This window comes from Drosophila persimilis, unplaced genomic scaffold, assembly GCF_003286085.1.
Source record: "Drosophila persimilis strain 14011-0111.01,24,50 unplaced genomic scaffold, DperRS2 tig00000431-arrow-pilon, whole genome shotgun sequence".
NCBI lineage: Eukaryota > Metazoa > Arthropoda > Insecta > Diptera > Drosophilidae > Drosophila > Drosophila persimilis.
Window position 1 is genome coordinate 4,508,241 of NW_020825312.1, and position 22,385 is coordinate 4,530,625.

General features: G+C 44.4%; 4 protein-coding genes and 2 non-coding genes across 6 annotated transcripts in view; 4 read left to right on the forward strand and 2 right to left on the reverse strand.

Annotated features, from left to right (window-relative positions):
* LOC6597120 (venom dipeptidyl peptidase 4) overlaps positions 1 to 22,385 on the forward strand; it is a 68,822-nt gene that overhangs the window by 448 nt on the left and 45,989 nt on the right. Inside the window, exon 2 of the mRNA XM_026989798.1 lies at positions 6,401 to 6,980. Within this exon, the coding sequence (XP_026845599.1) occupies positions 6,573 to 6,980 (408 nt within the window). The 5' untranslated portion in view covers positions 6,401 to 6,572. The remainder of the gene's footprint in view (positions 1 to 6,400; positions 6,981 to 22,385) is intronic.
* Positions 410 to 481, reverse strand: Trnam-cau. Its single transcript has one exon. It is a non-coding gene; the product is annotated as a tRNA-Met (tRNA).
* On the forward strand, positions 843 to 914 carry Trnam-cau. Its single transcript has one exon. It is a non-coding gene; the product is annotated as a tRNA-Met (tRNA).
* LOC6597096 (venom protease) lies at positions 1,087 to 4,428 on the reverse strand. Its single transcript, XM_002022251.2, has 2 exons — positions 3,692 to 4,428; positions 1,087 to 1,913 (listed from the first exon to the last, which is right to left on the reverse strand). Exons 1-2 carry the CDS (start codon positions 4,039 to 4,041, stop codon positions 1,142 to 1,144), a joined length of 1,122 nt encoding a protein of 373 aa, XP_002022287.1. The 5' UTR covers positions 4,042 to 4,428; the 3' UTR covers positions 1,087 to 1,141.
* LOC6597094 (protein PIH1D3) lies at positions 13,843 to 14,764 on the forward strand. The gene is made up of 3 exons (XM_002022249.2): positions 13,843 to 14,051; positions 14,116 to 14,366; positions 14,437 to 14,764. The coding sequence occupies exons 1-3, from the start codon at positions 13,922 to 13,924 to the stop codon at positions 14,698 to 14,700; spliced, it is 645 nt and encodes a 214-aa protein (XP_002022285.1). The 5' UTR covers positions 13,843 to 13,921; the 3' UTR covers positions 14,701 to 14,764.
* On the forward strand, positions 20,103 to 20,602 carry LOC6597093. Its single transcript, XM_002022248.2, has one exon. The coding sequence runs from the start codon at positions 20,103 to 20,105 to the stop codon at positions 20,583 to 20,585; it is 483 nt and encodes a 160-aa protein (XP_002022284.1). The 3' UTR covers positions 20,586 to 20,602.

Sequence of the window (22,385 nt, forward strand, 5' to 3'; positions counted from 1 at the left end):
TAGAGAAGTACGAGTATATGTACGTTTGACTTTTGCAGCCATCGCCGTCGCTTGAGAGCCGTTCATCTTTTATTTGGCCCCTTGTATTTACAGCTGTTTGATGGTAACCGGTTTGGTAGCCAGCTAGTCAGTGCTTCTAACGATATTTCCTTTTTGGGTATCAGGCCGCCGAAAGCTATACAAAAGCCAAATTAACCTGCCTGCAATTCGGTTTCGAGCTGCAACGAGTTGTTGAAGGTTGTCGTGGCACATTATCTGGGCTTCCAAACTGTGTTCTTTGCGCCTCGTTAGGCAACTGTAATTTAAAATAATGCTATGCACATTACCCATCTTGTAAAGAGTTTTTTCTGATAAAAGAAACAAGAAAAAGAGAAAAAAGAAACGCGACGGGCGATACTTACAACAACATTAGCAGAGCAAGGTTTCGATCCTCGGACCTCTGGGTTATGGGCCCAGCACGCTTCCACTGCGCCACTCTGCTTGTTGCCGTTGGACTGCCAGAAACTAGTTACGGCTTCTGTGCTGCCGTCAGCAGAGCAGCCCGTTCCACCCCGCAATGCTTACACGAAACATACCCTCTTTTGCAGGAAATTGTTGACAGTGGAACTTAGTAAACCTTTTGTTTTTGTATTTAAGCAGATAAGATATGGGTTTTGTAAATTATCTATAAATAAATCAGATAGCATTGTTTTCCTCTCAAATAAAACGAGATAAAACGCGTAGAATAAATAAATCGTAGTCGAGTACTGTGGATAATAAATACTTTAGCCAAACGGAAAAAGAATTTTGCACTGCTTGCCAGCCGTAGGGTGTATAGCGCTTTAGACACAACGGTATCAACGAGCAGAGTGGCGCAGTGGAAGCGTGCTGGGCCCATAACCCAGAGGTCCGAGGATCGAAACCTTGCTCTGCTAACGTGTAATTTCGTTGTAGCGATTCTTTTTGTTCTCTTTTTCTCAATTTAAATAATTTTGAAAACATAAGTGTATGTTTTTTGGATATCTAACCTACTGCATTGTTTAACTTTATTCAGTTGTTTTAATATAAGAATGCAAAAAAAATAGAAAAAAATATATGGACTACAAAACTAAGAGATAAACTAAAACTAGGGCGATGAATCGTTCACTGCCGTGACTAACAGTCAGTAATCCTCGTCGCAGAAGCAGCCATCCCGCGAGTTCTCCACAATCCAGTCGAGATACTTAGTCACTCGAGTGTAGACCCCCGGATAGTTGGGTCGCGCACATCCATTTCCCCAGGAGACGATACCGATCTGCTCGAACCGTTTGTCGTCCGGACGCAGCCGAACCAAGGGCCCGCCGGAGTCGCCCTGACAGCTGTCGCGTCCACCCACTCCCGGATAGCCGGAGCACATCATGTTCTTGGTGATCATCTTCTGGGTGTAGTTGGTTTGGGCCACGCACTCCTCGTTGTCCAGCACCGGGACCTCGACCTCCTGCAACAGGCACGAGGGCTTCCCGTCCTCCTTGAGGGTGCCCCAGCCGGTTGCGATAGCACGGGTGCCCACGAACAGCTCGTTGCGCTGCTCCACGCGTGGCAGGCAGATGGGGCGAATGAAGCTGGTGATGGGCACCCTGTCGTTCAGTCGGAGCAGGGCGATGTCGTTGTCGAAGTTGGAGAAGCTGAACTTCTGGCTGAAAGCGCGCAGTACGAAGCGCGTTTCGGGCCGCTCCTTGTCGTTGCAGCGGTCGTGCTCTCCGAAGGTCACCTTGATCATGAACCACATGAACCCCTTGACGCAGTGCGCCGCCGTCAGCACGTAGCGGTCGTTAATCAGTGTCCCGCCACAGTAGAACCTATTGAAGTAGCTCAGCCGAGCCATCCAGGGGTACTCGCTGACCCCAGCCGTGGTGCCTCCCACTATCCTGGACTCATCGTTCCGCTCGCCACATCTGCAAGGGAGGAAGGGAAAGATAACGATCAGATTGATTGGGTGTTGAAAACCAGTTCAAATGGGCGCTCGGCTCAGAGTTCAGAGTTCAGCAACCTCGCCATAAAGAAAGTGTCAAAGTCTTTATGACCGGCCATAAAACAAATGAGCGATTTTTGCAGATTTTATTGCTGTCATCTTTGGAAAGACGACGCGTTCCATTAAACAGGTTTTTAATTGCCGAAACCATGGACAAAAACAGAGAAAGAGAACTGCATTCAGAAAAAAACCGAAAACTCCACGCCAAGGAAGCGTAACAAGTTCGTTCTCGTCTTCTTAGTATGTATTTTTTGGCCACACAATCAATCGACAAGCCCCAAAGCCCCAAAACCCCAGTGTGTGTGTCTGCTTAATCGTGTCATTGCCCCAAAATGGTGGCCCCGGCAGGCGAGAGGCGTCCCGAAACAAAGAAGTAAAATGTGCGACGGCGACCCACTTAGGAGACGGCGCAGAAGAAGGCGAAGACGCGGCATTCCCCGTGCCTCCCTCGCAGACAATAATGTGACGCATTCGGATTGGATTGGGCTTACGCCTTATAAAGCCAGGCCTGTGCCTGGGCCTGGGCCTGTATAAATTACAAGTATTCATGTATCTGTGGGCAGTACAAACATTCGTTCTTAAAGCCCAAAACAGAGCCTGTTATCAAATCGTATGCAAATAAGTCTTTTTTATTCTTTTAAACGCAAAAACGAAGAAATATTACGAGTATATATATGAAATAAAACAGGTTTTATGCTTTTAACAGAACAGAACACAACAGAACAGAAGATTGAATGGTTAAGAATGGATTAACATTAAACTTATTGATTGTTATTAATGATTGAGGGGAAATTTTCAGAAATATATGAGTATAAGAGGCGTCACAGCCAAAGAGTTTTGATTCAACCGATTGCCCACTTTTCCCACAAGTAATCCTTGGGATTCCTTTTATCCAACCTCGTCAAACCGAGGCTGCATAGCCTTATTAGATTCTGTGGCCAATTGTTCAGCTATTTTTGGCTCAACAGCTCCTCCCTGAGGAGTACGTTTCCTGTCCATCTCGTGCCTTCCACTGACTTCTTAAGTACCCTGGGGTACTTCCTTATGCCAAAAGCCACAGCTGAATTCCCAATTGGCAATGCAATTTGTTTAATAGTCTCTGGAAGAATGCATTCCAAATACAATTCTTCAGTGAGAGAGACAGAGACTGACTTGGGGGTCAACAAAATTCTTGGCATTGAAAGCGGTTACCAGATAGGGGGAAGAACCTTTTGCTGTAAGTTTGTTGCGCACCGAGTAGGATATAGTGGAGTTAAGAGCGTGTACCTGTGGAATCTGTGTGGGTCTTGCTGACTAGAATATCTATTATAGTGCATGGTATTCTTTTATGAGTGAATTTTTGGTTGAAAAGTCTTGAATCAAGAGATTGTCTTTTGCTAAATATGGATTCCACGCAGACTAACAATATTTTAAAGCCTCAGCTATGTTCTGTGTATGTTCCAAGAGATGGGCTTCAAGGAGAGATGAAGATGGGGAGATTATCTCTTCCAAAGAATATCGACGCGATTGCGTGATCTCCTCCTCGCAGGCACTCAAATATATCAGTGACTTTAACTGTTTGTGCCATTTGTGTGCCGGGACAATGACAGCCCCAAAGTTGTTTGTCACTTGGCTGTTTGTGTTGTTGGTGTTGTTGTTGGTGCTGTTGCTGTTGGCTAACTGGAAGTTGTCATCATGACCATGACAGCTTTTGTGGCTCACCTGCAGGAACATGTCGGAGATGTTTGGTTCTGAGCTGCCGGCGAATTATTGCGATTGAAGGAACCAAGCCAATTCTTGATCGGATTTTGCCGGAATACAGGTTTACGGCCGCCACCGCCGGCTGCTGCACCCAATGAGGAAGCGTTGACTGCCGCTCCAGCTCCAGCACCAGCTCCTATTTTCAGTTTCTTGGGCTGGTGTTGAGCTGCTGCACCCAAGGCCTGATATTTGCCTGGTATGGAGGATAAAGATGATGTCGTTGTGGATGTGGATGTGGCTGTTGTTGAGGCCGGGCCAATGCAGGAAGCGATGGCCAGCATTAATGGCCAGTGACGTAAGTGGAGCATCATCTTCTACTCGTTCTGATTCTTCTTCAGCTGGTACTGGTACTGCCACTGCTGCTGCTGCTGCCGCTGGGTTATGCAATTTAATGCATGTAAGGCTAATGAGCCTCTGCTTGAAACAATCCTCTTCGCTCCTCTCTCACCCGGAAAGCGGGGTTCCGTTACGAATATATTTCGATTCTAGTTCTTCTTGTTTGATGGGACTTTTTGGAATTTCTTTCACACTCCACTTGATAATTATGTAAATCAAACACAGCTTATTCTGCTACAGCTACAGTATCCGCTGCTGCGAGTTGTTCTCGACAATAATTGAACTATTTCCCACTCGCTTTGCACTTGATTCAAACTGTCAACAAATCTCGCCCTAATCCGAGATTCCTCGATCTCCACATATGTACATATGTATGTTCGTTCTCTTTCTCACTGTTTCTCTGTCTCTGTCGCTGTCTTTGGCGGCGTTTGTTGCTTTTTGCTTATTTGTTAGCACCGCACACGCGAAAGTCTGCAAACCGACTGATTTGATACCAACGGCCGCGCCTGCTCCAGACCCCAAGGCCCCCGAAACAGCGCAGTCGACGCTGAAGCTGGCTCCGCCGCAAAGAAAGTTGCGCATGCGCACGGGATGCGTTGGCGCTGGGAAGCGAGCAGAGGAAACGCAGGCAGGCAGAAGAACCCACAGAGAGAGAGACAGTAGAGGCCGACACACAGATAGACAGAGAGAGGGAGACAGTTGGAGTTCGTTGCGTTCTCAATATGCTAATATGACAGTTTGGTTTGCAGTGTGTGCGTGTGTGTGTGTGTGTGTGTGTGTGTGTGTTCTTGATTCTTGTCGGTCCCGGTCCGTCTCTATCTCTGGGTCTGGGTCTGGGTCTGGGCCCTGTCGTCAACATCGTCTGTTTAACGTTTGTTTATTATGCACGAAGCGTCCATACACCGTAAACATTTCAACCGATAGCTGGATAGATTAATACATCTGAATGAGCGATAGCCAGTTTAAAATCATTAATACTATACATAATTATCCAACAAAAGGGAAGCAAACATACAAACACATTTAGAACCGAATCAATCATTTTTCCGAGTGTAGAGGCAGGCTATACAAATTTTCTAATGGCGCATAAACACTTACAAAGTGAAAATGGAAACAAGTATCCACTTCTCAGCCAAGACAAACATCCTTAAAGTTGGGCAAATACAGTTAATGCTCTCTGGGGTGGACAGCCGCTGGTCTATTACTCATTTGTGTCCACCCTAAGAACCTGGACTAAGAGATGTTTCAGTTGAGTCCATAACCGATATACCTATTGAGGAAGGGTGGCAAGGGTCACATATGGCTTACGATCTGGGTCTTGGATCGATTGGTACACTTCTTTCACCACACACACACACAGCAGGGCGCCAACTGCGGTATTTCCTTCAACTTGTTCATCATTTCTTCCCTTTCATCTTTTCCGACACCTTTTCACTTGTTCAGATGCAGCGAGGGAGAGGGGAAAATCCGACTGTTTCTTTTTATTTTTTCGCATTTTCATGTTCATTTGCCGCTGCATGAATTAACACAAAAAAAAAACAACAAATAAATAAAGGAAAACGGCTGGATAATTTACGAGTAACTTTTCGCATTTGTGCAGCGAGTGGGGCTTAATTTGAATTACTTTAAATGACTGTTGACCCAATTAAGTTAAATGGAAATTGGAAATTGGAAACTGCAAACTGGTTAAACGTGTCCCTCGTCAAATCATTTAAAAACATCATTATAATGTATCGAGTGCCTGCTGTCATACTATGAAATTTTTAATTGTCATTAAATTACATTAACTTCTGTCCGCAGCTTGGGCATAATGCATGATGATGCTCGCAAACAATTGAAACAAGAGCATTATTTATCTCCAGTAGAGTGGAAAGCCCATACTCAGATTTGTTCAGAATCGACATTTAAGTTCTTCAAGCTATCTCTCTACAAAAATGTTTATTGTAAGTTCATTGATTTGTAGGGACTCTTTAGCAATTGTCAGGCGGAAGAGGCTCTGCCTGCATTTCAATTGGTTCACCATATCTCGATGAAATTTACTTCAAACATGTTCTCCGAATTTCACTGCAATTCTCTTAATGGCACTTACTTCCTCATTCCCAGTTTTCTGTGGCATGTTCTTCACCTGTTGCAAGTGCAACTGAATCGCTGAATTTCCATATACGCCCAGGGCAAACATAATCATCGACGCTTTTCTTGTGGAAAACTCAACAATCCATGCCGAAAATCAGAGAAAAGAGATTTCAATAGGTTCCTTATTAATTGAAAGCATGCATGCAAATTTTCCCCTAACTGAATTTCTTTTTTACATACATATGTACTCGTATTTTGCAGCACTCGTAATTGTTAATTGGAGAGAAACGAAGTGAGACACCCCGGATACGTGAGCAAAAGGTTAGAAACCCAAGAGAGCAGAAAGCGATTCCCTGACATGCGAGGCAATCATTGCATCACAGGTTTCTAAGAAACGGAGATTGGAGCAGATTAGGAGGAGTAGCCAAGCAGGATGGATATGAGGGGGGCCAAGAAGTCGCCCGACGAGGCAGTGCCCAATCCCAGGCCCAAGCGACGGAGCAGCTATGCCGGACGCACCGCCCCGGTGGCGGCCATCCATGGGCGTGGCAGCATAGGCAGCATAGGCAGCATAGGCAGCGTGAGTGCCGGGATCTACAAGGCATTCCGAGAACGCTTCCTGAGCAGCGACGATTCAGGGGACTACCGCAAGTTGAGGCAGCGCGATGCGGAGGCCGGCCAGCAAGGATTGGATCCATATCAGTCCAGTGGCAGCTCTGGCGAGGAGGGGGAGCCCAGCAGCAGTAGCAGCGTGGAGGATCTCTTTGCCAGCGAGACGGAGCGCCGCCAGTGGCGACGCAGGTCTGCGGGGCATCGTCGCAGAGGACCAGGCCGAAAAAAGGTAAGTGTCTCGACCAGTGTCTTCCCAGCTAAGCCTCTTGGCTGGCTGCTTTCCATTTTGATATCTGATTCAGCCAATTAGGGATTCTCCTCAGGTATATCGCTCGATTACAGTTACATACTTGTACATACATACATACCGTATGTATGTATAAGTAGTACGTACGTGCCTTCAGACGTAGAGAGGAAACCGAAATCGGTCGACTCTCGTTTGAAATGATAGCATATTCCCTTTACAGTTTCGCTTTCGTTCACTGACTCTCTCAATTTGCATCTGATTTTATTCATTTCCATTACTCGATTTGATAATTGTCATAATCGGAGTGGTGTGGCCAGCGTGTAATGAGGTGTAATTTGGTAATGGGGTTAGTGGACGCCATGCTCTGTTTCAGGGGGTATGGGATTTATTTTCGTTTTCTGCTGGCGGCGGGCTATTGTAGTGATAGTTATACGAGTAGTGATAGTATCCATGAAGTGAATTTCGTTTCATTCATTTTAATGATTCCAGCTGGCTTGGAGCCGCCCCCTACGGGTCCCACTCTTTCCAGTGGGTTAATATTATTATTTTAATTATTATTTCATTATCTTTGTGTGTACCATTTTTATCGTTTGTTTTATATTTAATTTCAATGTGAAAACGTCACCCACTACAAATCTACATCTAAAACGAGTGGGAACGTTGTGATGTATGATTTATGTAACTTATAGAATATATTTTACCTATAATTATACGTAAACACCGGGATTGGTATCAGAGTCGATAACTGCCGAATGCTATCTCTTTCTTTCGGTATCGCTGTTCGCAGAAGGAACAATTGGATTTAATGGTTAATGCGGGGAGGGCAGGTCTCTCCGCCATCTCCCTGAATGGGAAGAGATGGGAAAAACGGAGAAATAGATAGGAGCCACGACCGGCGCGCCGGTTATGCTCTGATTTTATTTCTTGCACTTTTCTGATTAAAATTTAAGAATATTTTATCTGTTTCGATTTTGCTCGACTGTTTTGTATTCCGCTACATCTTTCTCTCCCTCTCACTTCTCAACATACTCCAGTCGTTATATCTCGCTCCTCCCCTCCAGGGCGTGGCAAGAGGGGGCACGAGCCAGAGTGGGTGAGAGAAAGGGAATGAGCCCCGCATGGAAGATGTAGCATGGCCTTTTAGCCATGATAATGATCCTATACCGATTCTGCGTTTTCGGTTTTCTCGTATCTTCAAAATTGTGGATGTCAAAGATTTTCGACCTTTATATTCCATGAGTCTGCACCGAAAATTTGGTTGCTCTGGAACTTATGGTCTCTGAAAACTAGGCATCAAACAAGGCAGACCGATGGACAGACGGACAGACAGACATGGCTATAAAAATTCGGATGTTGATGCTGATCAAGAATATATATACTTTGTGGGGTTGGAAACGCTTCCTTCTGGCTGTTACACACATTCACCACAAAACTAATGTATCCCGAAACTCCTTGAGTACCGGTACTATGAGGTTTACCAATACATAGATGGCTCGATTACTGAATTTATGGAATATTTCACTACGCTGTAGTGTACTGTACTAATCCTTGTAATTAATTTTTAATTTTTGGTTCTATGGACGATTTGTTTGTGACTGCCATCATGGCTCTTTTTGAGGGAATTCCAGAGCATTTAATTGCAACTATTTCTTTTAACGTATTTTATTGATCACAGAAGAAACATCAAGCCAAAAATATTTGTAGTTAATTTTATTTATTTTATATATTTATATATGTATATCCATTAACCAGCCAAAAATAATCAAAATACTCCCCTCTAACTCTTTTTAGCCACTGCTTTAGCCCGTTCCACTTTGCAAGTTCCTCTTTCAAGCCAGCTGTTTTCAAAAGCTCTCACTTTGTTTACAAACAAAAGCTTCGTTCGGCGTAAATACTCCATTTGGAATCTATTTTCTCTTTCCAATCTTGTTCTCTCTTATTCTTCGAGAGCGTCTCTACTCTTTTCTTTTCTCTTCTTTCTTCTCTCAAATAATCTGGCCGGCTGTTGGTGTTGTTGGCAGTGATGCCTTTTTAGCATATTTCAAGCTATGTTAAAGCCACGTTCCGGTTGTTGAAAATCCTAAGATTATTACGATTTAAGGCCGGTTGCTAATGAATTCTAAATCGCACATAAATACCAAATCTTATGAGCGGGGAAAAATATAAATATATTTGCAAAAATCTGCGAAACGGAGCGGAATATTCTTAAGCGATTAATTTATTTTACAAGAAGATTAAGCTAGGTTTCTATCGAGTATTTACGCAATAAAGTACGGGTCGCGAACGTACCATACGTTCCATATGCTTGTTTTACTTTAACACCTCACATTTTCTCATAAATCACTTAATCTTTCCTTAACTGAGAAAACTGAAAAAGTTGAAAAAGTTGCTAAGAATGTTTGAAATAAACAAACAAGTTGGGGTAAGCCGTTGAAAGAACGGGGAGACGCCTCATGGTCATTCATGGTATTGAAAGATACTGAGAACAGTTACAATCGAGTTGTGCGTTTGTAATATGAAATAAAGCCAATAAAGTGCGCGGATGGATCATCAGATGACGGTGATGCTATCTACAACCAGTAGGGGGAAGCCTTTTTGGCTTTTACCCTGTGAATAAGGATATTTGGGAATTCCGAAACGAATTTGCCGAAAAACCAACAAAGCTGTTCCCATGCAAATGGCAGGATCTGTGAACCCAAAACAAAAATTTAGTAGCTTTTTTACAGAGACTTTGGCGAACAACTTTTAACAAGAATCATCTTTCTTATAGGAGAAAATAGTAAACGAAGTTTATTATATATAAATATAAAATAAGAAAATAAAACGAATAAGTGCTTTTACTTATTTTAATACGTTTTCAAATCAAAGTTCATTAAATGGTTAAATAACTTAAGTTTAATTAAATTTAAAAAATATTATCGGAACAAACGTATATGGAAATGGGTTTATATTAGCTTTTATGTATATATTTCGTGTCGTTGGACTTTTCCACGGAAATGCCATAAACTTTAAAACTTTTTTTTCTAATCAGACCTCAAATACTAGATATCAATAGCTGGAATGGGAATGGATATCAATAGCCGTAGGAAAAGTCTTGTGGGAAAAGCATGAAGTGAAGCATGGCTTTCCAGTTGAGCTGGGAGAAACGCTACGGCAATTAATTTTTACAATTTTCAGAACCAATTTTGCTAGCTGGCTGTAAGTGTTGGAAAGCATAATTTTGTGACGACTTTAGAGACGGCTACGAACACCTATTTTACGTGTTGTCTATCACGCTATCTTTCTCTTCGAAGCTAAGTTTGCAAATGTCTAATGTCATACAGCTATTACAGATGTCGAAGGCATATTTAATTAAAATATTTCAATTTCCGAAAGAAAAACAACTTTTTTTTGCAAAACAATTTGGGAATGAAATACTTTCGCTAGCAGAAATGTGTGAAACCTGTAGAAACCGGCTGCTAAGAAATTTAGCATTTCTTTTACAAATATTCCACGAGTTTTTTGTGAAAATCGTGACGAGAAATTTGTTCAGAGTCTACATTTCTGCCCACAAATGAGCTGTGTGCAAAATACAGCCGATGATACTTCGGAAATGTTGAAAAATTGTATGTTCACCGACGAAGCTAAAAATAAAATAATAAAACAGCAGGATAGTATGTATTTGCTGTATCGTTAATCTTTTATATTCAGGTTTCGTTTAGCCTTGGCCCAATTTTTAGCTTATTTCTTCTCGGTTTCAGCCGATTTTGGCAATTCCGGCAGCACTGGTTGTTGGCTTGGTGTTGGGTGATTGTTGGCGGCTATTTCGTGGTACTTTAAAGTCCACTCCGCTGGAAGTTGCGCGCCTTTTTGGCTTGTGTTTTGTTGCTATTGCTTAGCAATTTCTTTTTTGTTCTTCTGTATAAACATTCGACACGGATAAAGACACTGAGCGAGGGAGAGAGAGTGAAAGCGGAGAAAGAAGAATTTAACGTTTATAGTTTTATTTTTATGCCGCTACTTTTTCTAGCTGCTTGCTCCTGTCCTGCTCCTGGTCCTGCTCGCTTGACTGCACATCCTGTTCATCGTGTTTTTTCCATTTCGGAATTGTGGCCGGGTGCCTCTACTTGTTTTTTCTGTTGTTCTGGCCAAATGGCTGCTGCTGTGTCTGCTCGGGGAATCATTTGACTTGGCGCATTCATTTCACACACACGCACACCGATACCATTCTTACACTACAAAAAACCAGAAGAAATACATATTTAGATCACATTTCAAGAATCACCTAACTTGAAGCAAAATGTTACTCTTGCGGGATATTATAACTTCAGTTGGGGAATCCTTTCTAATCCCACAAAGTTCTCTATTTATTTGTTCTACATACATATGTATATGTTCTGTATGGGCAAATTTTGTCTCTCCGAAAGGGCCTCGGAAAAGGGACTGCTTTCTGTAACTCGAGTTTTGTATGCCAAAGTTATAATATATAAAGCATATTTTTCGAGTGTATAAAAGAGCAGATTGTTCACAGAAAAAAAAAAAAAATGAATGTATAAATAAACAGCCGAAAAATTGTGCGCCAGTGTGTCACCAAAGAAAAATGCAATCAACAGACCCAGATCTTTGACGGTACCCCACCCCGTCGTAAGCCCCATCGCCAGTTCCAGCTCCAGCATGAGTCCCAGCCCCAGCCCCAGCCCCAGCCCCAGCGTATGCTATGTATATTTTCCGCCTTCTATTCAAATCTATCTCGTGCTCGCCCCCTATTCCCGCTCAGCAGGAGAAATATCACGTAACTGCCCCGCCAGGTGCCCCTCCTCACACACACACACACACACACACACACACACACACACACAGACACAGACACATGTGCCCGCTGGTGCTGCTTTCCATGATTTATGCACGCTACTTAATGCCTTCTTAATTACATTTTATGTAACAACCAAAAATAATAATATCTTGCTGAAAAACAGCAGACAAGAATTCAGAGGTGGAGAAGGACCCACACAAATCGCATTCCTCGGGCGGGGGGAGGAGGTGTACGGTGTAGGGGTGTAAGGGTGTAAGGGTGTGGGCAGCACGTCACGTCCCAGCTGCCAACAAAATGCGGAGACCGATTTCACTTTCACTTTCACCCTACTAACTGCAGCTGCTGCTACTGCTGCTGTCGCCCAGCCCGCCCAGTGTTCTATCTTCTGAAACAAAAATCTATTTGGCAATGGCCTTGTGGGTGCGGGAAAATGGATGCTCTCGGAGAGGTCCCGCCAGCGGGTTAGCCGGGACAGACGGCCGTGTGTATTCAGTCAACACAAATTTCCCTTGCCTTTTTCCCTGCTCTGCAGTTCATTGAAATGTGTGCGACAACCAAAATACAATTACACCATGGATTCATGTTGATTGTCTGGATGCGTTGCGGCATCTGGGTATCTGGCTGCCCTGGGGACCTTGGGGACTCTGCGGATGTGATGGCACTGGCGCGCATTCCACAGAAAAGATACCCTGTGCCGACAGTCGATAGTTGTTGGAATACTCGTAGAATGGCTGGAAGTTGTATGTGTGCGCGGAACAAGGTTAAAATTCAGTTACGTGATGTTTGCAATGCTGTTGAAGGGCAGCTTCGAAAAAGAGGGTTTTGTTTGGGTTCCTTTCAACAGCAGGAGGCTCTGTGGGGGGCTCTCTGCGGTAGAAGGCACAAAGGGCCGAACCTTTAGGCTCAAAACTTGTCCATACCGTAATCTTTGGAGGGAAATAAATTGTGCTAAGAACACATCGAAAATTCGAAATCAAAGCACACCCAGTTGTAAATTGATATAGTTTGCTAGCAAAAAATTAAATATGCATGTACTTTCCATCATTGGTATTCAGCTCTGGTTCAGTAGGGAACCAAATACCTCTGGAATCGCTCAAATTTGGAGACAGGATAATGTCAGCTGCAAATGACAGACCCTTGGGCGGTGGTCAGGTCGAGTGTCGCTAAATAGCGCTGTCAAGTGCCAGAGGCTCTCCGTCCTTGAGCAGGGATGAGAATCCCTTTCGTTTTCGCTTTCACCGACAGCTCGTGTTAAACAAATTAAACACGTAGCTGGCTAGAGGACAACAACGCGAACTCTGAAAATCTGTGTTCTTTTTGTCCAATGTCGAATTCAGACCCCACTGCGCTATGGCTATGGCTTTGGCTGTGGCTATGGCTTTTGCTGTGGCTCTCGCTGTGGCTATTGTATCTGAGCCTTGTTGTTAACGGGGCCCCGTTTTCATGTTTTTCACTGTTCGCCTCCCACTCCGGCAGACGGAAAGTCAAATTAGCGTTGACCCAGTAGGGGGCGCGTGAAAAATGCAAATTTCTGTTTGGCTGTTTATAGTCGTAATTTCTGCGGCCCCTGGCCGCCACAAGGTCAAACCTAGAACAATAATTACACAATTTATAATTCGCAAAACAATTGTTTCTGACAAGTGAAATATTTTGTTCGAGTGCAGTTGGCCCTCGGGCGAAAAGTTTCCCACTAAAATGGGAGCCCAAGTTTATAATTGAAATAGCCCCAGTGGGGCCATAGCGTCGGAAGCCGTTGAAGCCGGAACTGCGCCGGAGGGTAGGAAACTGGGAAACTGGGAAACAGGTCCGACTCTACGATTTTCCCGTTGGCATAGTAACCTTTTCTATTTATCACATCAAAATAAACAACGACTGAACCGAGTTGGCCGTGGAAATCCTTCTCCGTATTTTCATGTGTAGGATTTGGGGATCCAACCGATTTTCCTCAGTTGAAGTCGACAAGCCGAGCCGAAAACTTGAAAACAAAAACTGTATAAATATTTCGAGTTTTATTTTACAAGTGCGAAAAGATAAAGTGACAAGTGCTAAGAAAAAAAAAAATAAATAAATTTATAGAAAAAAAGAATTTGAAATACTTCAATACTTTTACTCGCGTGCGGGTCTCACAGCAATGTCGGTCTTCGACAATCCCGACCAGCTGCGTCAGCTGCAGAACCTTCTGAATCCCCGGCAGACTCGTGCCGGCATCGACTGCAGCAGCAGCGAGGATGAGGAGGAGTCCTTGGTGGTCCACAAGCTAAGTGAGTAACCGCGGAAAGGGCCTATGAAAGAAGTGTTTATAACAGAGATCCCTTCATGGTCCAGCACCTGGCAGCATTGGTCCTCAGGCGCCAACGGCAGCAGGATCGTCCGCTCAGGCCAAGGCCAAGAAAAAGAAAAAGCCCAATCCATTGGCCACTCCCCTGGTTGAGGAGCAAAAGAAGCAGCCCGATACCCTCGAGGAGTGGCAAGAGCAGCAGGAACGTGAGGACACTGATATTCTGGAGACGAGAAGGTGTCCAGAATACACCATGACTTACAGCCAGGCCGTGGGCACTGAAGATGTCTTCCTGCAGGTTTGCCAACCTATCACTGTTCGCTGGTGAAAGGCCGCTTAGTAATCACTCGCACTCGCACGCATTTTAGATGGGCAATCGCACCGGCTCGTCCGCCAGCTGCGAAGACCTTATTCTGGACATTCATCTGCCCGATGAGGAGACGACAGTCGACAAGATCAAGCTGACTCTGCAGGAAACGGATCTGGATCTGGCCACCGCCCTCTATCGGCTCCACCTGCCTCTGCCCCATCCTGTGGACGTGGATCGATGCCAGGCCAAGTACAGCACGGAGCTTCGGAAGCTGCGCCTGACGCTTCGCTTGCGTCGGGAGCTCGATTATGTCAACTTTTAGACATAGAACACAGTACACACGATACACAACACAACACATGACACACGCTACACGTTACCCGCTACACGCTACCCGCTACACGCTACCCGCTACACGCTATCCGCTACACGCTATCCGCTACACGCTACACGATATACGCTACACGATATACGTTGCTCGCTAAACAACGACAGAAATTCCATTTCCCTCAACATTTTCTACACTGTCTCTTTTCTGCCCCTTCTGCACCCCTCTGCTGTTGGTACACAACTTCGAATACAATCGCAGCACTCTAGCACCCGGCAGCGACGATTCCTTTTCAAACGCGACCTTTGAATTAATTTGACCTTTCGCAACCCAACCAGATCGAACAAAATTTGATGTGCTCGTTGAGCAAACGTGAAAGCCAAAATTAAAATTGTGAAATAAAAATTATTAAAATGTGAGTACACCACTGCAGTGGTTTGTGTCTAGTGCAATTCATTGGTCTTGGAAAAATTTGCCGCAAGTGGATTTGTCGCATTTGCAATTCAATTGGCGGTACGTTTCGAAAATAGCGTATACGCCGCATGGGCCGCATGGGCCGCTGTCGCACTCGCTGTCGGGTCAAATGACGAATTACGCTCAAACGGGGCATGAAGTACGGGTATTCCTCGGCCTCTCCGGTGCCTCCGATCCTTTATGACGCTGTCAGAAATCACTTTGGCTAAATATTTGTCATACACAGGCAGCCAACGGCATACGAAAGTACATATACAAATACAAAAAAGTATGCAAAAAAAGCGAAAAAGTTGAAAATGGAGATTTCATTTTACTACGGCAAAGACTTTGTCAGGCAGAGCAGTGGCTCGGGAGGTTGGGGCCCACAATTACTTCCCGCTGGGTCTGTGGCTGCGTCTTGCCTCATTTACTCTGACTGACGCTGGCAGATTTCAATTTGTGCGCTCCGGGCAAGCTGAGCCCACAATCTCCTAACGCCGGCCTCCCGCAACCTCCCGTCGCCCTCGGAGACATGATAAAGTGTCGACTAACCTCCCTTTTTTCAAACCAAACAAAACCAAACAAAAACCAAAAAAGTTCACACAAGAAAAATAAGAAAATTCACAAGTTTTCGGCCAATGGAAATGGAAGTGCGTGCATTGCCTGGCGAAATAGTTCGGACAGGGCCAGAGGACCGTGAACCTAGGACGGAGGACGGAGGACCTTTGACCTTCGCTTCTTCATTCTTATTTTCCTAATGAAAGTTTGGCCCGGAACTATGATGATAAATCATCAGACAGGGCCTGGACTCCACTCCTGTCAACGTGGAACTTTCAATTCACTTTAAATGCCACAGCCATGGGGGCAGGTAGGGCCAGTGGGGGCAGTGGGGCAGGAGGTGGAAAAGGAAAGTGAATTATTACACAATTATTTATATTTCCTTTTCGAGCGCATCCAATTATTATTAGTAATGACAGCTCAAAATTGATGTCTCAAATTATATCCTTTGATTTAATTACTCTCAAAATCCCAAACAAAAATGAAAAGCAAACGGCACTGGAAAAGTTTGTGGCAAGTATTTTAAACTGTATTGAAATTTCACCAGTATTTCCCAAAGACGACCGACGCGTCGGTCTTAGGGTTTTCCTGGCGTTTTCTTGGGGTTTCCTTCCGTTCAATGAAATTCAACAGGGAAAACAAACAAATCAACGAACCACCAACAAATTTTCCATGTGTTGATGCTAAATTTCAACGAGCAAACAAAAGGAAAACTACCCCTCAAAAACAGAAAACTACACAAAACTAACAGAAGGGAAATGACAAAAAACACATTTTTTTGTCGGCTCATTTAAACAAACGCACGTTCCAGCATCATCATGATCATTCGGGCAGAGCCGCACCCTTCCTATCATCTGTCAGAAGGGGGTCCGGTCCGGTCCGGTCCTGTCCGCTCCGGTCCATTCACGCAAATACAAATAGAACTTCAAATGCAAATAGAGAACACAGATTTCAAATGCAAATTGTGCTCACTATTCCGATGTGCTATGTGTGGAGAGACGGAGCCGGCAGTCCGGGACGGAAAAATTGCCAAAAATGTTTAAATTGTAATAAAGTTTGTGTGCAGCACTTAAAGCCGCAGCATATTTATCCTTGAATGGAGGCATGTCCTTGGCTGTGCTTCTGCTTTTCAATAAATAATTGTTGCACTCGGCCACACTTGAAAAATGTAATAAGCAAAGGCCGCAATATCCTCAGTGGCAATCAGTTCCGCTGAGTATTGACGAGTGGTTAGCCAGGTGGAAACCTCTAGTGTGTCAGAAGCGGCTGATTGGAATGCAAAGCCAAGGCACATCGTGGAACAGTCGGCGGTCGGTGGTCGGTGGTCGGTGGTCGGCCCATGGTTTTTCCTTTAAATTTCCATTTTAACTCGGCCACACTTTCGGCCCTCCCTTCTTTGCTAATTGCCTTCAGATTATTGTTAACTCGGATTACAGCTTAAAGCCCGTTTGGCAACAAGTCACCAAACTGAAACCGAATCTTTCCTGGGACGTTCCTGTCCTGTCCTGTCCTGGCGTGTTGGTCACTGGAAACTTTTCTCTTTATAACTTTTTGTTTCTTTTTTTGGTCCGTGGCTCGGTTCCACATAAATCCTGAGGTTTTTTTTTTAATGACCTGTAAAACCATTTCCATGTCGCCACAGTTAAGAGGAAAAATCTGAATAAATTTCGGAGAACAGGAATAATAAATACAACGTGCAATATTTTGGCTTAAGGGATTTTAAATTTGGGGTAAATCTGTGAGAAGAAGAGAGACAAGTGAGAAGAGAGCTAATTGAAAATAATCTGGCGATAATTTATTAAATATATTTACAGCCATTCTCTGCTCAATAGGCAGTAATGTAAGGATTGGTCGAGTCTGCGCGTTTTTTAAAGAGGCAGAAAATATTTGTAAGAAAAATACATAATTTCACTCCTTAAGTAACCATTCATACAGGGCATAGGTGTGTATGTCTTTATGAGTATAGAGTTCACTCTTTAGAGAGATTTTGTTTCGTCATCCCATTATACACAAGCTGCACGCGCAGGGCATCGCAATTTTCTCACGCAGTTTCTTCGACATCCGCAATTTACCAATTTTCGTAGAGAATACTTTTCACAGCTCATTAGTACTAACAAATTAGAGGGAAAAACAGAGAAAAGAAGAAGGCAGAACGCAGGCACAAAGCCACAAGAAGGAAGAACGTGCAGGCGGCGAAGGCGGCTTACAAATATCACACATACGCCATGTACGCCATGTGGTGCGCTATGTTTTGCCGTCTCCTGTAATTGTAGCTACATCTGCAGCTGGAGAAGCTGCCGTGCCTTGTTGCTACATGGCGAAATAACAAAATCATTGTGGAATTTAATTAAGTTGCTTGGTCGGAGTCGCAGTTGGTTTAGGGCAGCGCAGAACGACCCCATTAACACATTTTTCAAGTTTAATTCAACGTAATAACAAATTTTGCTAGAAGGAGCTAGCGGAAACGACCGGGAGAGTGGGCCGAGTGGACCGGGTGGGAGCTGGCACTCAAGCAGCCATATAAATTACAGACAGACATGAGCGGCATACGAGAGCCGTAAGGATACGAAAGTGTTGCCATTAAGTCGCACACGTGTTGGCCCACGCCCACGCCAGAGCAGGGGGCAGGGTAGGGGCCATAGGATAGAAAAGTCAGACCAGTCAGAGCAGAAGTGCCAGCGGCAGATGATGGCTCTTCTCTTTCGGCATACTTCCTCAAGTGGCTTCTATTTCCCCCCCAACCCCTAATTAAGACAAATGTAAAAACTACAACAAAAGCCAGCAAAGGCCACCGAAAGTTGATAAAAAGACATTTTCACTTTACTTCTCAGCGACCTGGATGTTGACACACGGCATTTACGAGTATGTTTGCTCCGACATTGTCACGTGTCTCGCCCAGAAGACAAAAAGTGAAAGAGCGCCAACAAAAACAAAGGAAAAGACGAGGGCGAAGGCGATGGCAATGGCAACGGCAACGGTGAAGGCAAATGTCAAAGTCTAGCTAAAGTGAATGGCTTTTCCTTCGTTGGGAAGGGGCTGGGCTGGGCTGGGCGTGACCTTTTCACATTAATCTCAAGCATGATGGGATTTTAATGTAGGAAACACTCCTTATAACTATATGGTTATTTATTGTGATGGATCTGACAGATGTTGCAGGGACAAAACGAATGAGAAATGGTTGGACAGCATTCAATTAGATCATCAATTAGTTATGTGTCTGCGTGGAAGCCACATGTTGCAATGTGATTTGGGCAACAGATTAGCCAACAGCTTGTCCGTGGTCTGAATGGGAATTTAATGGCGAATTAAAGAGCGGCATGAACTGGTAATATCAGTGCCCAAGCTCGGAAAAGAATGAAAGGAATCTAGTTTCCATGAAGCCCACGATGGACCATTTCTAGCTCGACTTCTGTTCATCTGGCATTGATAGTTGATAGAGTCACAGAGTACCTGAGTCCCATATCAAGGGGGATCTGTTCATACCTGGCCACAGCCATAAACATGCCTTTAAGCCCATTCATGGGATAGATATATGTGTACATAGAGACATGGCATTTATTTCCCTTAAGAAAGGCTCATTTGTAAGTGTTTTTATGCGTAAAGGAATTTATTATAAGAGGACTATGGACTGTGGAAAACCATTGCAAAATACTTAAGCAGATTTATTGGTTTATTGCGCTGGGGGAGAAGATCGGAGCGAGCGGCGACAAAGGCCAGCCCAGAACGAGTATGAAGAAATGGCGGGCCAATATTTAGCACATGAAGGCGAAAGCAGACTGAAAGAGTAATGGCACCGAAGGAGGAAGCGGCAGTGCCAGTCCCCCCAGCTAGGCGAGAGAATGAATGCTGCATTTCCGTCTTTTGGGTTTTGTCTTCTTTTTTACGCTTTTTGGTTTTTCGTTTTTCGTTTTTCGTTTGGGTTTCAGTGGGGTTCGAGCTGTGTGTGTGTCTGTGTGTGAACCTCGAGGACATCGTCATCAGCATCACTCTCATTGCAGTCGTTAAGTTATAGACTTTGATTTCGTTCCCTCCATTCAACTGTGGCGCAACTTTTATCCCCAACAGACCCCACCCTTCGCCAAGTCGTTTCCGAGATTTATTTGCCTGGCGCCCTGGCAACGACGACAACGACAAAGACGGCAACGACGGCAGTCGACATCCATATCCTTTGGTCGTTTTTCTCTTAAATGGCTTTAATTGATTTCAGCTTTCATATCTCAGCTGGACACATTTTACACTTGATTTCGCTTCAAGGAGGCGACGACTGGATGGATAGCTCTCTGTGACATTTCCCCCTTTCGTTCCAATTCCAATTACTATTCCCATTTATAATTCTCAATTTCTGAATAACTAAGCTCAAATATATATATATTTGTTTTTCTAAAATGTCCGATAAACCATCAGAGGAATCTCTGAGCAAGGTCCTTTTTAAAGACGTGCAATTCGAGGAGGGCTCCGACAGTGATGTCGACTTGGCCTTGGGAGCTCCAGGTACTCGAAAGCGTACTGAACAGGCCAGAGAGTTCGATCAGATTATGACTGGAATTCAAGAGCGAATGGCGCGGGTCATGAGTCGCGTGAGTTTGAGCTGTACTATGATTAATCAGCTACACCGGGACCTGAAGGCCAAGCTCCCCGGCAAGTTGGGGGATGAGGACGAGGCCAAGGAAGCGGGTGGTGACGGTGAATTCCAGAACACCGATTTCGATAATGCTGCCCTGGAGAAGATAACTGAAGGTCCTTTACCCCTTCAAATTACCGAGGAGATCCTTACAGAAGAGGGGGAAGACATGCAACTTGAATGCCAATTCAAAAATGCCCAAGAAAACCGGTCTACTTCTGAAACAATTTACGGATTGACTAAATAAAAATACCTATCATAATACTATACACAAAATAAATGGTTTTCCCTTCTTTATTGCCATTAAAGTGGTAATTCTCAAACTAAAGCTGCGCCCAAAACAGAATATCATTCATATGAATGTGAACCCTTCCACAATAATCTGGGCCCCTTTGCCTGACATTCAAAATTTATTTGAGACTTTCTTTACGCACACAACTCCCCAGCGAGACCTTCCTGCTCTGCTCAAGTTCTGGCTTTGTTCTTTCGGCAACAAATAAAGTTTTCATTGACCGCCCTTCAAAAATTGTACCCGAAGCACTTCCGAGCAGCTGCACTTTGTCAAGGGCTTTTTGTTTTCCCAAAAACTTTGCCGAACCTCAAATGAAAACCAGAGTCGGAAAATTTGAGACTGAGAATTTGCATTTTGGCCCACACAAAGACAGATTGCCTGGGGCCCCGACAAATATGCTAAAAGCAATAAATATGAGAGAGAGAGCATTCTCCAAGTTTCTCAGCTTCTGGCCCGGCTATTGGCAGAATCTGTGACAGGGTCGAACCCGAACCCGAGTCCGGGCCAAAGCCAAAGCCAAAGCTGAAGATAATTCGCCATAAATTGTTGACACAGCAGCGTTAAATTATATGAAATATTTTTATTGTTAACTTGCGAAAATGTCAAAAGCATTTTGTCAGATGGCAAATCTCGACGGCAACAGCAACAAAAGGCAACAATTGCGCAGCGCGTTTATCACTTCAACTGCTGCAACTGTGGCACGTTGCAGCTGCTCCCCCCACGGGGAGCTGCCACTGCTGCTGCTCCTCGTTCTCTGACATTTTGTCATAGTCGGGGAATGCAACTGCTATGGGTATGGGTCGTAGTCGTAGTCGTAGTCTCGGAGTCTCGGAGTCCTGTACTCCTTCACAGTCGTTCATTTTGCAACAACTTCAGCTTCACGCTTAAGTTAACTCTGCCTCAATGTTGTGTGTGTCTCTTCTGTGCGTGTGATAACCGACTTGGCGGAGGCCAACTCGCTCGGATGAGTCAGTGAGAGTGGTTCTGGGTTCTGGGAGTGCTCAGATGCTCAGAGCACTGCAAGGAAAGTGCTGCACTGTGCTCCGAGGCGAAGATAAATTGTAAGACTTTATGCTGACTTTTGGCGGAGAGGAACCCAAAAGGCTGCCTACAAAAACATGGCAGGGCAAGACTCCAGAAATCATTCAGTGACTGAACGAAAGAAGACAAACGGAATGATTGAAGATACTTATTGGTTACAATCAATTACTGTTTTCCATATCTGGTCTGCCAGATGAGAGGTGAGAGAATCATTTAACGCCTCGTGGTTTTGTTTAATCGCAGGAACCAATGAACTATGTGTAAAGATTCAAAGCCTTTCATCTAAGGCCGCGTTCATTCAGGCGACATCTAGCCTGGGTGTTTCTGATGATGGACCAAGTGGATCGCGTTGAAGTTCTGTCCCAAGCAACTGTCCCGACAACCCCAAAACCAAGGGCTAACCCTAGAAGATTCGTTCAGACTGTAAATCATGCTGAAAAAATCATCATGAACTCACGCACAGGTGAACAGCACTTGGAATATGTAGCCCACATTGAATAAAAGAGACAGAGCCAAAGCCAGTCCCATTCAATCCCCAAGTTCAATGTTACCTGTCACAGGCAGCGGACAAACTAATAACGATTCGATAATCGCTGCTGAAAAAGTGAGTGGGAAATGAGCATTCGTGGAAAATCAATCGCATTGAAAATGAAACCGAAATTGAAACTGAAACTGAAGCTAAACAGGGCTGCGGTTGATGGGCTTCGACTGAGA

Excerpts from the sequence above, each read along its gene's own strand:
- LOC6597096 (XM_002022251.2), bottom strand. The coding sequence starts at position 4,041 with ATGATGCTCCACTTACGTCACTGGCCATTAATGCTGGCCATCGCTTCC. Across the intron at positions 1,914-3,691 it reads TCTCCGACATGTTCCTGCAG|ATGTGGCGAGCGGAACGATG; the intron begins GTGAGCCACAAA and ends CCTCCCTTGCAG.
- LOC6597094 (XM_002022249.2), top strand. The coding sequence starts at position 13,922 with ATGTCGGTCTTCGACAATCCCGACCAGCTGCGTCAGCTGCAGAACCTT. Across the intron at positions 14,052-14,115 it reads CTTGGTGGTCCACAAGCTAA|CACCTGGCAGCATTGGTCCT; the intron begins GTGAGTAACCGC and ends TTCATGGTCCAG. Across the intron at positions 14,367-14,436 it reads CTGAAGATGTCTTCCTGCAG|ATGGGCAATCGCACCGGCTC; the intron begins GTTTGCCAACCT and ends CACGCATTTTAG.
- LOC6597093 (XM_002022248.2), top strand. The coding sequence starts at position 20,103 with ATGTCCGATAAACCATCAGAGGAATCTCTGAGCAAGGTCCTTTTTAAA.